The sequence below is a fragment of the Dendropsophus ebraccatus genome, chromosome 12, assembly GCF_027789765.1.
Source record: "Dendropsophus ebraccatus isolate aDenEbr1 chromosome 12, aDenEbr1.pat, whole genome shotgun sequence".
Classification (NCBI taxonomy): domain Eukaryota; kingdom Metazoa; phylum Chordata; class Amphibia; order Anura; family Hylidae; genus Dendropsophus; species Dendropsophus ebraccatus.
In genome coordinates, this window is record NC_091465.1 from 75148700 (window position 1) to 75162998 (window position 14299).

The 14299-nt window shown below is 49.3% G+C and overlaps 1 protein-coding gene across 1 annotated transcript in view; it reads right to left on the minus strand.

Annotated features, from left to right (window-relative positions):
- The window catches only part of GRIK5 (glutamate ionotropic receptor kainate type subunit 5), a 137269-nt gene that overhangs the window by 33206 nt on the left and 89764 nt on the right, over window positions 1-14299 (minus strand). The window contains exon 13 of the mRNA XM_069948870.1: window positions 955-1064. Coding sequence (XP_069804971.1) covers window positions 955-1064 — 110 coding nt within the window. The remainder of the gene's footprint in view (window positions 1-954; window positions 1065-14299) is intronic.

Below are 14299 nucleotides of genomic sequence, written 5' to 3' on the forward strand. Positions count from 1 at the left end.
CTATCTATCTATCTATCATCTATCTATCTATCTATCTATCTATCTATCTATCTATCTCTCTATCTAGCTCCTATCTATCTATCTATCTATCTATCTATCTATCTACCTATCTTATATCTAGCTGTCTACCCTCCCTCCCCCTTCCTCTCTACCATTTGCCGTCGCTCCCTGCGTCTTCAAGTTACAGTGGACATATATACTGTAATTCACATTCACTTCTGCTCTAGAGATTCAGCCCTGCAGTAATGTCTGGTGTATAATGACATCTGTGTATAAGGCATGCCACGTCAATGGGGTCTGCCGGGATCTCACTGTGTTCGTCATACAACAGATTCAGCGCTGCAGTTCCCATCATAAACAAAAATCACAACCGAGCCTAATAAAAGTTGCATGTGAAAACTGCAAGAACAACATCTCCACCAGCGAGGAATGAAAACTACAATTTGCACATCCAGAACTAAAATTTCATCATGAATTTTGGTTGCATTAACCATTGTAATTTCTATCCATGATGTGCACGCGTGACATGTACATACATTTGGTATACTGGTATATTCTACAATACAATAAATAACATTTTCTGCTATTTCTCCAAATTGCCTGATGATAGAATATTAAAGCTAATTATTTTTTTCAGGAACCGTAATGGGTGCGGCACCAAACCCTATACTTATAATGGTTATGATTTATCTGCATGATCTTCAGATTTGACAGAGGTTGGCAATTCTATAAATGTATAAGGATGCTCGGGGATCGGCACGTGCAATACTGTGCGGTGCTCAGCGTGAGAAGTATAACATCCAGGATGCAGATGGGTCATTCTCTACTTTGCAGGTGCACAAGGTTCAGTATTATGGAGCGGATTAGGTCCAACATTCGAGGCACACAGGGCTTATTACAGAGGATGTTATACAATTCAGTGCACAGGGAGGTCGGATAAACGGGGGTTATTACCTGGCTGCCAAGAACAGCACACAGCTGACTGCCAGATAAGCCAACAACATGAAGAGCCAGACAGCAGGAGAGAAAGGATCCAGAAAGGAGAAGTACCCAGGCTTCCGGCCCTGTGGGAGACATGGGAATATATACAGGAGGGAACATATGTATACAGGAGGTACAGTGAGCGGGTTCAGGTGCACAATACAGTGAAAATGGTGAACACAGCAATGGCAGTATTGGCGGGAAGTTAATAGCCGTCAGAAGAGATCACAGTATATCACATGCACCTATCATCAGTATTAATAATATTCTAAAAAGAGCACAAAATGGTATCTAATATAACGGGAAAAGGATACATTGTGAAATGGTGAGTATACAGAGATGAGCGGCATCACATAGGCGCCGCTTATCTATTCCTGGTACAATCCTTGGCTTCCTGGTGCAATCTAATGGCTGACTGATATATAGTAATATATAGGTTCTTTATCAGCTGTAGTATTATATTGGTTGTACAGTACTGCGTCCCAATGCTGCACACTTCAGCTGCTGCAGAACCTCCTAACCTAGCATTAATTGTGTGAGTGATGTGTGCCCTGAAAGTGAAGGAGGCGGGTCGTGGCAGTGTGCCCGGGCATAAGGAGGCAAAGACATGGTGGAGCAGAGGACAGGCCAATATACTCTTACAGAACATATGAGAGTCACGGCATGAATAAAGATGAGGAGGGGAAGTTAGAAGAGAGAGGACGCGTGTAGGACGGAGGACATGATGCGACGGAGAAGTGACAGCTCCTATTGATGGATGTGTCAATAAAGGACACAACATACAGCAGGGCCGCAGTTTGCTTTATAATAAAGGAGAAGCAATAATAAGAATGGACAATAAACCACATGGACATAATAGAAATCTAAGGGGTTTATGGGATTAGAAAATAGGGTCTGCCCCCCGCTTAGAAATAGCACCACCTTTGTCCTTAGGCTGTCTCTGGTATTGCAGCTCAGTCCAATTTCTTTTATTATTGATATAAAAGGCCATTATCAGGAGTTGTGCTAACTTGTATGACATCTTAGAAGAAATCTGTAAGTGCTACATCATGCTCTGGGCTGCAGACATAGACAGATAAAACAAATGTCGCCTATTAGCTGATGACTTTTTAAAAAGTTATATACCGTAAATCATTTTGTTAAAGGGGCCATGATGAGCTGCAGCATGCATGCCTCCTTCCTCCCCACCCATCCCTGCCCTCCATGATTTGTGTGCAGGGCTTGGCTGATAACAATGAGCCTTGTACAGTAATCTTACAGTGAAGGAAGAAGAGAGGAGGCCTGCATGCTGCAGTTCAACACCACTTCTTTGACACTTAAAGGGAATGTGTCATCAGAAAATGACTTTTTGGTGATGTTTTTTCTAATTGTTTTCAATTTTATTATATTTTAAAATAATCCTGAAATCTTGCAGTTTTAATTCTCACCATTGGGGCTAAAACTAAGCTGACACATCCTTCGAAGCTGCTGTAAATTATATCCAGTCAGTTTCCTTGTTGTCAGCTGTGCATGCTCTGCAGTCAGGAGGCTGCTCCAATGGGATTCTGGACCGGGCTCTGGTTCACTATAAGTCTTTCTCAGTATCCCAGATCATTGCTGGTTATTCAGTGTTGCTTCCCTGTCCTGCATTCCAGCTCTCCCTGCATCTATCTGTGTTACCTCTGGTTTCTGTCCCTTGCTTTGTATTCTGTCCATCCTTGCCTGCCGCCTGCCCTGACCATTTGCCTGACTTTTGACTTCTCTTCTGTTTGGTGATTCTGTACTTTGCTGCCCCGGACTGTCGACCCTGCAGTATTGTGTTTGTTTGTCTTGTTTTGTCTTTTTGTTTCACTAATATAGGCCAGGGACCGCCGCCCAGATGCCCGCTGCCACCTTAAGGGCAGATAGTGGCAAGTAGGCAGGGACAGTGGGCGGGGCCTAGCTTAGGGCTCACTGTCTCTGTGTGTTTGGTGCGACTGGTCCTGACAATAGACCTTCCCTTCCCCCTAGGTAGAAGCTTAAAGGGAATCTGTCACTAGGTTTATGTGGCATTAAATGAGGGCAGAATAAACTAGTGATAGAAATGCTGAACAGATCGGTGTATTACTTACATCATTCTGTTCATCCGTTCTCCTAATATGCAGGAGAATAAGATTGTTGCCACACCCCTCCCCCCCACCCTCCAGCTGCTGATTGACAGTTAACTGCCTATACACAGCATGGATAGATAACTGCCAATCAGCAGCTGGTGGGCGGGGTTTTCTGTGTCTCATGAATATCCAGGACTATTGGGCACACGCACATAATGGAAAGAACTACTTTATTAAGGGGGATATTGCTGAATCAGCTGCACAGAACAATGTAAGTGATACATCATTCTGTTCATCTTCTCTGTCACTAGTTTATGCTACCCTGAGATAGGACAGCATAACCCTACTGACAGAGTCTCTTTAAGAATATGGTGCATCCCCACCTATGCAAGACCAGGAGGCAAGGGAAGGGTGCAACACATGACTGTTAGATCAAACTATGGTGTTTGCTTGTAGCATGTAACTGTGTAGCTGCCTAGATCTGCATTGGAGCTGGGAAGAGTTTCAATCACGATTTATTTTAAAACGACTTATTATTACTGGATGTAATAGAATAATAAAAATCCAAGCTGCAATTTGCAAAATTCTATATACCCTTTAATTTGTTCTCTCTAAAAAAAAAAAAAGTGAGGTCAATGCAAAACTTTTAGCAGACGTCTTGGCCCGTTTCCTGAAATTCACGGCCCCATCGTCCTCTCTACAGAGCGGTGTCATGGTCCACCTATTTTCTGTATAAGTAAGTACTCCCTCGCCAGAGGATCATGACGCTGCTCTGGATAAATGATGAGGGAGTCATGACTTGAAGGAAGCCGGCGCATACAGTGAAAGGGTCATTACGAGTACAGGCCGTGTTTTATGACTTGTAAGTACAGCGCACGTCTCCGTCTATTCTCCAACCCTCAATAAAGGGAGTCTACAATTTGGAACGTGTGATCCTATAAAGCGGGAACTCTACGTACTTTATGTTCTAATAACACTAATTGGGTGCTTTATGTTTTTAGCAGTGCCATAGGTGACCATTGAAAGTGTAATACCCAAATGAACAAGTAGGCTAAAAAGTTTTTATTTTAAAAACTGTATACCCTTTCATCTTTGGACTAGGGCATATATTTCGTTGACTATGGTAATCTAGCAATAACCCGCCGTACTCACCCTGTAACTAGGAGGAAGCGAAAGAGTACTCTATCTTTTTTCTTTTAAATCAACTGGTGTCAGATATTTATACAGATTTCTAAATTACTTCTATTTAAAAAATCTCCCGTCTTCCAGTACTTATCAGCTACTGTATGCCCTGCAGGAAGTGGTGTATTCTTTCCAGTCTGACACAGTGCTCTCTGCTGCCACCTCTGTCCATGTCAGGAACTGTCCAGAGCAGCAGATGTTTTCTAAGGGGATTTGCAACTGGCAGCAGCAGACAGCACTGTGTCAGACTGGAAAGAATACACCACTTTTTGCAGCACATTCAGCAGTTAATAAGTAATGGAAGACTGCAGATTTTCAAATAGAAGTAAATTACAAATCTATATAACATTTTGACACCAGTTTCACTAAAGCACCACTTTAAGGCCAACCAAAGGCTCTCTCTTTTCAGAACACATGCACACTCACCCGAGCGGAGTGTGCATGTGTAGAGGGGACTGAGAAGAAATAGCTGTGGGCTTGGTTATCCAGACAACATGTATATAAATGGGAAACGGGTAAAGATGGTTACATAGGGTCGAGAAGCTACAGATAAATGGAAAGGGCAGGAATTATTGTGCTTATGGAGGTGAGGTTCTGTATGGAAATTATTAGGAAGTATGGCAGACTATACAAAGTGACGGTGCCATCTCACAGTAAGGTCCCTCTTTGTTGCCCATAGGAACCAGTGGCGGATTAAATGTACCATGGGCCCCGGGCTGTCCACCCAACCTGGCCCCCCCCCCCAGTCAATTCGCCCACATTATAATCTGCTATTGCGCCCCCCCCCCCCCGCCCCACTGTCCCCAATAAACACTGCCTGCCTCCCCTCCCTGCTGGCCCCAATAAACATAATGTTTGGTCCCTTGCTGCTACCCCCAGTAAGCATTGCCCACCCCACCTCCACTGCCCCCAATAAACATATTGCCACCTCACCTGGTCCCCTGATGTTGCCCCAAGGTTACAGCAGCACAGAGGATGTCAGGAGAGGAGGGTGCTGATCTTATAGGAGAGGTCACAGCAGCACAGAGGATGTCAGGAGAGGAGGGTGCTGATCTTATAGGAGAGGTCCGAGCAGCACAGAGGATGTCAGGGGAAGAGGGTGCTGATCTATAGGAGAGGTCCGAGCAGCACAAAGGATGTCAGGAGAGGAGGGTGCTGGTCTTATAGGGGAGGTTGCAGCGCCCAGCAGCACAGAGGATGTCAGGAGAGGAGGGTGCTGATCTATAGGGGAGGTCCCAGCAGCACAGAGGATGTCAGGAAAGGAGGGTGCTAATCCTATATCAGATTGTCCCCTTTATAGATGGTCTCCCTCTTTCCCCCTCTATAGATTGTCCCCCACTTTCGCCCCTTATAGATGGTCCCCCTCTTTCCCCCCTTATAGATGGTCCCCCTCTCCCCCCTCCCTTATAGATGGTCCCCCTCTCCCCACTCCCTTATAGATGGTCCCCCTCTCCCCCCTCCCTTATAGATGGTCCCCCTCTCCCCACTCCCTTATAGATGGTCCCCCTCTCCCCACTCCCTTATAGATGGTCCCCCTTTCCCCCCTCCATTATAGATGGTCCCCCTCTCCCCACTCCCTTATAGATGGTCCCCCTCTCCCCACTCCCTTATAGATGGTCCCCCTCTCCCCCCTCCCTTATAGATGGTCCCCCTCTCCCCCCTCCCTTATAGATGGTCCCCCTCTCCCCCCTCCCTTATTGATGGTCCCCCTCTGCCCCCCCTTATAGATGGTCGCCCTCTGCCCCCCCTTATAGATGGTCCCCCTCTGCCCCCCCTTATAGATGGTCGCCCTCTGCCCCCCCCTTATAGATGGTCCCCCTCTCCCCCCTCCCTTATAGATGGTCCCCCTCTCCCCCCTCCCTTATAGATGGTCCCCCTCTTTCCCCCCTTTATAGATGGTCCCCCTCTCCCCCCTCCCTTATAGATGGTCCCCCTCTCCCCCCTCCCTTATTGATGGTCCCCCTCTCCCCCCTCCCTTATTGATGGTCCCCCTCTCCCCCCTCCCTTATTGATGGTCCCCCTCTCCCCCCTTATTGATGGTCCCCCTCTGCCCCCCCTTATAGATTGTCCCTCTCTCCCCCCTCCCTTATTGATGGTCCCCCTCTGCCCCCCCTTATAGATGGTCCCCCTCTCCCCCCTCCCTTATAGATGGTCCCCCTCTCCCCCTCCCTTATTGATGGTCCCCCTCTGCCCCCCCTTATAGATGGTCGCCCTCTGCCCCCCCTTATAGATGGTCCCCCTCTGCCCCCCCTTATAGATGGTCGCCCTCTGCCCCCCCTTATAGATGGTCCCCCTCTCCCCCCTCCCTTATAGATGGTCCCCCTCTCCCCCCTCCCTTATAGATGGTCCCCCTCTTTCCCCCCTTTATAGATGGTCCCCCTCTCCCCCCTCCCTTATAGATGGTCCCCCTCTCCCCCCCTCCCTTATTGATGGTCCCCCTCTCCCCCCTCCCTTATTGATGGTCCCCCTCTCCCCCCTCCCTTATTGATGGTCCCCCTCTCCCCCCTTATTGATGGTCCCCCTCTGCCCCCCCTTATAGATTGTCCCTCTCTCCCCCCTCCCTTATTGATGGTCCCCCTCTGCCCCCCCTTATAGATTGTCCCCATCTCCCCCCTCCCTTATAGATGGTCCCCCTCTCCCCCCTCCCTTATAAATGGTCCCCCTCTCCCCCCTCCCTTGTAGATGGTCCCCATCTCCCCCCTCCCTTATAGATGGTCCCCCTCTCCCCCCTTCCTTATAGATGATCCCCCTCTTTCCCCCCTTTATAGATGGTCCCCCTCTTTCCCCCTCTTTATAGATGGTCCCCCTCTCCCCCCCTTCCTTATAGATGGTCCCCCTCTTTCCCCCCCTTTATAGATGGTCCCCCCAGTCAGTAAATAACACAAAAATAACAAAATACAACTGACCTACCCTGCGTTCCCCCGTCGATCCTCTCTCCTTCTGCAGTCTCCGGCTGAGCGCGGCTGCCGGGGGTGTCCCGTCCTCTCCCCGGCAGCGCGCGCATCACACAGCTCCTAGTGCCGCCTGGGCCCTGACTTCCGGTACGTGCGCTCCCAGTACCGGAAGTCAGGGCCCCAGGCGGCACTAGGAGCTGTGTGATGCGCGCGCTGCCGGGGAGAGGACAGGACACCCCCGGCAGCCGCGCATCAGCTGGAGGCAGCCGGAGACTCTTGTGACCGCAAGCGAAACAATGCTTGCGGTCACAAGAGTGCATTATAATGTGGGCGGCGTGGCATGGGCCCCCCCGGAGCCTCGGGCCCCGGGCGGCCGCCCAAACCTCCCACATTATAATCCGCCACTGATAGGAACCAATCACACCTCCCATAGCAACCAATCACAGCTCAGCTTTCATTTCTCACATTTCTCCTGTAAAATGAAAGCTAAGCTGTGATTGGCTGAAATGGGTAACACACAGGATCTCACTATAAAACATTGTTAGAAATCCCTCATTGTGTTGATGATTTAGGGGGGTCCTAACAAATCTGCTGAGACAAGCAGCAGGTATTTACTTAATAATGAAGTGATACTTACCCGTCCTGGTATGCCCGCAGCACTGCAGTCTCCTGTAACCCCATGATCCCATTCAGAAATGCCCGCTCAGCCAATCATTTACTGAGGCAAGACACCCCAGCGGTCACTGATTGTCTGAGTGGGTAGTTCCTGATGTGCCATGATGACACAAGAATGGGGAGACCAGCGGGTGACCATGAGCAGTGGCGCTGCAGCTGCCCGGGCACAGAGATGGGTAAGTATAACTTGATTATGTTCACATGCTGCCTGCCCTGTTTTATTTACATTTTGCTGGAGTTCCCCTTTAAGTTCTCACCCATTTGACTATTACCAGAAATGGCTTTAGAAGCAGCAGACTGACATTGGGCACTAAGAATAAAGGCCCTATTCCACGGAGCAATTATCGGCCGTTAATCGTCCCGTGGAATTGTTCATGTCGGCTGATTGTTGCAGTCGTTTGTTTTTCAACATGTTGAAAAACAAACTACTGATACAGCAACAATATTCTGCCGTCGCTCTGCGGAATAGGAGCGGCGGCAGCAGCTGCTGCTATATGCTAAGGGCTGCAGGACGATCTAGCAATCACTCGGGCAGCCCCCCGCAGCTCCCCCCGACCCTTCCCAGACTCACCCGGGGAGGGCTGGGGGGAGCTGCGGGGAGCTGCAGGGGGGATGCCCTGGTGATTGCTAGATCGTCCGGGCAGCCCTTAGCATACAGCAGCGTCTGCTGGCGCCGCTCCTATTCCGCAGAGCGACGGCAGAATATTGTTGCTGTATCAGTCGTTTGTTTTTCAACATGTTGAAAAACAAACGACTGCAACGTTCAGCCAACATGAACAGACGAATATGGCCTGGAGAAGTTTGATGCAGCGCTAGAGAGTTATGGATAATATATACACTGTATATATACTCCTAGGCCATGTTCACACATAGTAAGCTTCATATTAATCACAGCCGTTGTTGCCCATCTGTAACGGCCGTAATTAATATGAAACTTACATTGTGCTGCCGTCTATGGAATCACGGCTGGAGTGTATACACATAGTATACGCTCCGGCCGAGATCGCTAGCGGCCATGCAAAAAACTTACGTCAGTTTTGTGTGGCCGCTATTCATTGAATAGCGTCCGCAGAGAACCTCTCAGTTCACACAATGGAGCGTGCGGCTCCATTGCATCCGCATCCTAATTCAGCTGAAGTGAAGATCATCCAGCTGGTATTGCAGTACCGGCCGGGATGATCTTCAGTACCTGCCGGGTCACAGAACGGCCGGTTTTATATGATGTCTGAACATGACCATAGACTGTATCTTCGTTCTCCTATCAGCCCAAGGGCTGCATCCAACTTCTCCAGGCAGCAGATGCTAAATCCATAGCGTTTGGGTTTGACCAGACCCGAGTGTTCAGCATGCGCGCTCAACACTAGTATTCAGTAATGTGAAACAGGGGTCCTGAGGCAATCATTGCTTTTATGTATTAATGTATATAAGGTTGGTCTTTGTGGATCTGAAGGGACTTTTTATTCCTGCCATATCATGCCTCCCAACTTTTGCAAAGAGCAAAGAGGGACATGTGCGCCGCGGTCCCCATAGCCACGCCCCCATAGCAACCCTCCATAGCCACGCCCCCATAGCAACCCTCCATAGGCACTCCCCTACAGTCACCACATGCTGCAGACTGAATAGTACCCCATATAGTATCCAATCCCAATTATAGTGCCCTATACAGTATCCAATCCCCCATTATAGTGCCCCACATAGTATCCAATGCCAATTATAGTGCCCTTTACAGTATCCAATCCCCCCATTATAGTGCCCCACATAGTATCCAATCCCCCCATTATAGTGCCCCACATAGTATCCAATCCCCCATATAGTGTGCCTCACATAGTATCCAATCACCCCACATAGTGCCACACATAGTATCCAATGCCCCCATATAGTGCCCATATAGTATTCAATGCCCCCATATAGTGTGCCCCACATAGTAGCCAATGCCCCCATATAGTGCCCACACAGCATCCAATGCCCCCATATAGTGCCCACATAGTATCCAATGCCCCCATATAGTGCCCACATAGTATCCAATGCCCCCATATTGTGCCCACATAGCATCCAATGCCCCCATAAAGTGCCCACATAGTATCCAATGCCCCCATATAGTGCCAACATAGTATCCAATGCCCCCATATAGTGTGCCCCACATAGTAGCCAATGCCCCATATATGCCCCACATAGTAGCCAGTCCCCCATAAAGTGCCCCACATAGTATCCAATGCCCCTATATAGTGCCCACATAGTATCCAATGCCCCCATATAGTGCCCACATAGTAGCCAATTCCCCTCATATAGTGCCCGCATAGTAGCCAATGCCCCCATATATGCCCCACATAGTAGCCAATGCCCCCATATAGTGTGGTCCGACCAGAAAAACAAGAAACCAGCAACTCACCTGTCCGCCGGTCCCAGCAGCTCCTCTCCCGGCAGAACACGCACTCCCATCATCCTCCGGCACAGGCAGCGGGGTGCAGAGGCGCTGGAGGATGATGGGAGTGCGTGTTTTGCCGGGAGAGGAGCTGCTGGGACCAGCGGACAGGTGAGCCCCCCTGCCCCCCAGCCCAGCCCGCCACTGCTTTGGGGCCGGGCCCCACCAGAAGAGCAACAAAGCGGTAACTCACCTGTCCGCAGGTCCCAGCAGCTCCTCTCCGGGCAGAGCGCACACTCCTGTCATCCTCCGGCACAGGCAGCGGGGGACAGAGACGCAGCCTGCGCCAGATGTGTCCTGCAGCCTCTATCATGAACTATAGAGGCTGCAGGACACTTCCGGTACAGTCAGTATCTCTGTCCCCCGCTGCCTGTGCCGGAGGATGACGGGAGTGCGCGCTCTGCTGGGAGAGGAGCTGCTGGGACCGGCGGACAGGTGAGTTACCGCTTTGTTGTTTTTCTGATGGGGCCACATATAATGCGGGACACTGGGTGCCGTTCCGGGACCGCAGGACAGCACCCCGAAAACGGGACTGTCCCGCGGAATCCGGGACAGTTGGGAGCTATGCCATATCATACACCTAACACTCCCACTGATCAGCTGATCAAAGGGGCCACTGTGGCCATGTATTTTCAGCAGTCCCTTCACTTTCTACTTCCTGCATATGGTATCCTAGCTTTTCCCATTCATTTTAAAGGGGTTATCGAGCGCTATAAAAACATGGCCCCTTTTGCCCCGCTCTTGTCTTCAGTTCAATTAAGCTCCATTTACTTCAATGGAACTGAGTTTCAAACCCTACCCAATCTGGAGACAAGAGCGGCGCAAAAGTGTCCATGTTTTTGTATGCGCTGGATATCCCCTTTAATGAGATGAGCTTTAATGCGCAATACCAAGTACAACCACTACTGAGTGTATGGAGCTATGCTGGGTAGACAGTGAAGAGTCCTGTAGATTACAGAAATATTGTATGTTGCCCAGGGCCGTCTTACCCATTGGGCAGGGTAGGCGGCTGCCCGGGGGCCCTTGCGTCCTAGGGGGCCCCTGCCCTCTGGGACACACCTGTATTTTTTGCTTTATAAGACGCACTTATAAAACTAAGTGCGTCTTATAAAGCAAAGACGGCTCCCAAGCAGGGCTGAGCACCGCAAGGAAGCCGTCCCGCCCGCCCCCTCTATTGCCGCTCACTAAGCATATGCATAGTGAGCGGCCCTGAGCCACCCCCTCCGTCCGCCCCTTCTATCGCTTCTCAGCTGACAGCCGATCAGAAGCCCAGGAAAGTGCAATGAGCAGCACTTTCCTGGGCTTCTGATCGGCTCAGCTAAGTGGCGATAGAAGGGGCGGGCAGTCCAGGAACTCACCCGTCCGGCGGCCCCAGCAGCTGATGTCTCCCGGCAGCACGCTCCCGTCATCCTCCGGCACAGGCAGCGGGGTACAGAAACGCTGCCTGTGTCCTGGATGTGTCATGCAGCAGGTCACTTCCGGCACAGGCAGTCTCTCTGTACCCCGCCGCCTGTGCCGGAGGATGACGGGAGCGTGCTGCCGGGAGAGGAACTGCTGGGGCCGCCGGACAGGTGAGTAACTGGTTTGTTGTTTTGGGGGTCACTGGCTACTATGGGGGGCACTGGCTACTATGGGGGGCACTGGCTACTATGGGGGGCACTGGCTACGATGGGGGGCACTGGCTACGATGGGGGGCACTGGCTACTATGGGGGCACTGGCTACTATGGGGGGCACTGGCTACTATAGGGGTGCTGGCTACTATGGGGGGCACTGGCTACTATAGAGTACTGGCTACTATGGGGGGCACTGGGTACTATAGGGGTACTGGCTACTATGGGGGGCACTGGCTACTATAGGGGTACTGGCTACTATGGGGGGCACTGGCTACTATGGGGGGCACTGGCTACTATGGGGGGCACTGGGTACTATGGGGGGTACTGGCTACTATGGGGGGCACTGGCTACTATGGGGGGTACTGGCTACTATGGGGGGCACTATATGGGGGAATTGGCTACTATGGGGGGCACTATATGCAAAGATGGGGGGGGATTTGATGGCGGCGGTTGGGGGGGGCCCAATTCGCACCTCTGCCCAGGGGCCCATAATGCTGTTAAGACGGCCCTGATGTTGCCTCCTATTGACTACGAACAGATCTATACAAGACATTTCATGATCCTCGTAGGCTCAAAAACAATTCTGGCCAACACCAAGGCTTCTTTATTTCTGGGCCATTTGATGTTATAGGTTGGGGTATTGGTTCCCAGCACTATAACACCTTCACAGGCCAGACTATAAAGACTATAATTTCCCTTTCCATTACAGAAAAGGTAAATTCAGACAAAAGTTTTGCCAGACTTAAAAACTTTTTGAAATTTATGAAAAGTTCCTCCCTGATCATGAATTCTTATCCAAACCCCCAATCCATTCATTCCATACTTTTCACCTTTACTGGACCGTATTGCCCTGAGCTTTGTTTGTTCCCCAGAACCGAAAATGTGCCAGAAAGTAAGAATTGATGACATTTCAGGCATCCAAAGTAATGCTGAGGCCGAGCTAAGTCCCATCACTGTTGAAGACTTTTACCATTGCTTCCGAAAGTGGCAGGAACATTGGGACAAATGCATATCATCCGGGAGAGATTACTTTGAACGGGGACAGCACATAAAGATGATGCATGTCCGCCATTCTTTGCAATAAATGATGGGTCTTGGAATTTTTTGATCACATTTTGTACATTCGGAAGACTAGTTACACCGTTAGGGATCTACATATAAATAATGCAGGGCACCAAGTGGAATAAAAATGAAGCAGGACTCGGTGCAAAGCAAATATATCGTACAGAGGGGAGACAGGGCGCAGTGTATAAGCTGAGAATAGTGGACATGGAGGAGGACACGCCGTAATGTGTCATCTGAAGAGGGATGGGAAGGATGGAACGGCTCCGCGAACATATACCGCCTCTTTATCAAAAACATCTACGATTAAATAGGGGACGGCTGCATGACTAGGAGGTATAAAGTGAGGAAACCCTGCGCAATTAAATAGCACGATGTAAATGACATAATGTATAAATTGTATATAGGGTATACTGGCATGAGCAGGAAGAAGTGGGATCACATATACTGTATATAGCTAAGGCGTTTTTGCAATCCGTTTTTTTCGTCCGTTCTTTGCAAAAAACGGATGCATTGGTGTGCATCCGTTTTGATCCGTTTTTCCATTGAATGTAAAAAAAATTGTAAAAAAAAAGGGATCAAAACGGATCCTTTTTTTTTTTTTGACGGAAACAAAAACGTAGCTGACACTACTCTTGTGTCCGTTAAAAAAAACGGATCCATTTTGATCTGTTTTTTCTTTTTTTTTTACAATGGAAAAAGGGATCAAAACGGATGCACACAAATGCATCCGTTTTTTTCATCCGTTTTTTGCAAAAAACGGATGAAAAAAAACGGATTGCAAAAACGCAGTGTGAACCTAGCCTATGCTAATTGCTAATTTGGTCAGGGTACCATTACATGGCCCGATAAAGGCCCGATCAATAATATACAAGAGTGCTGATCTGCCAGATTGTTGCTCATTTACTGGGCCTATTAAACAACCCGATAATTATTTAGCAAGGGCTGCACGGACATTATTAGAGATGTCTGTGCAGCCCTTGCCCAAACAGTTAATACATTACCTGAGATTAGCTGAACGGCTTGTCGGAACAGACAGCGAGCTCTGAAGCTGCAGCCGCGGTGCCGGAACGCACAGGACAAGACCAGAAGCGTGGAGAGGTAATATATTAGCTGTTTGTTTAATCGTCAGCCATCGACCATGCATCACTATTACATGTAACGATGCGTGGTCGGTGACCGATTTTAGGTCCGGACCTAAAGAAACGATCAGCTGATGATCATTTCATCGGCTGAGCGTGTCTTTATTACATAAAAATTGACCGAATTGGCCCAATACGTCCGATTATCACTCTGTGTAATAGAATCCTAACTCTTCTGTGATCATCTATACAGTGATTCAGGAAAGTGGTAGATGCGGTACATGTGCATGATGTGGCGGGACGATCGGTTTAGTACTG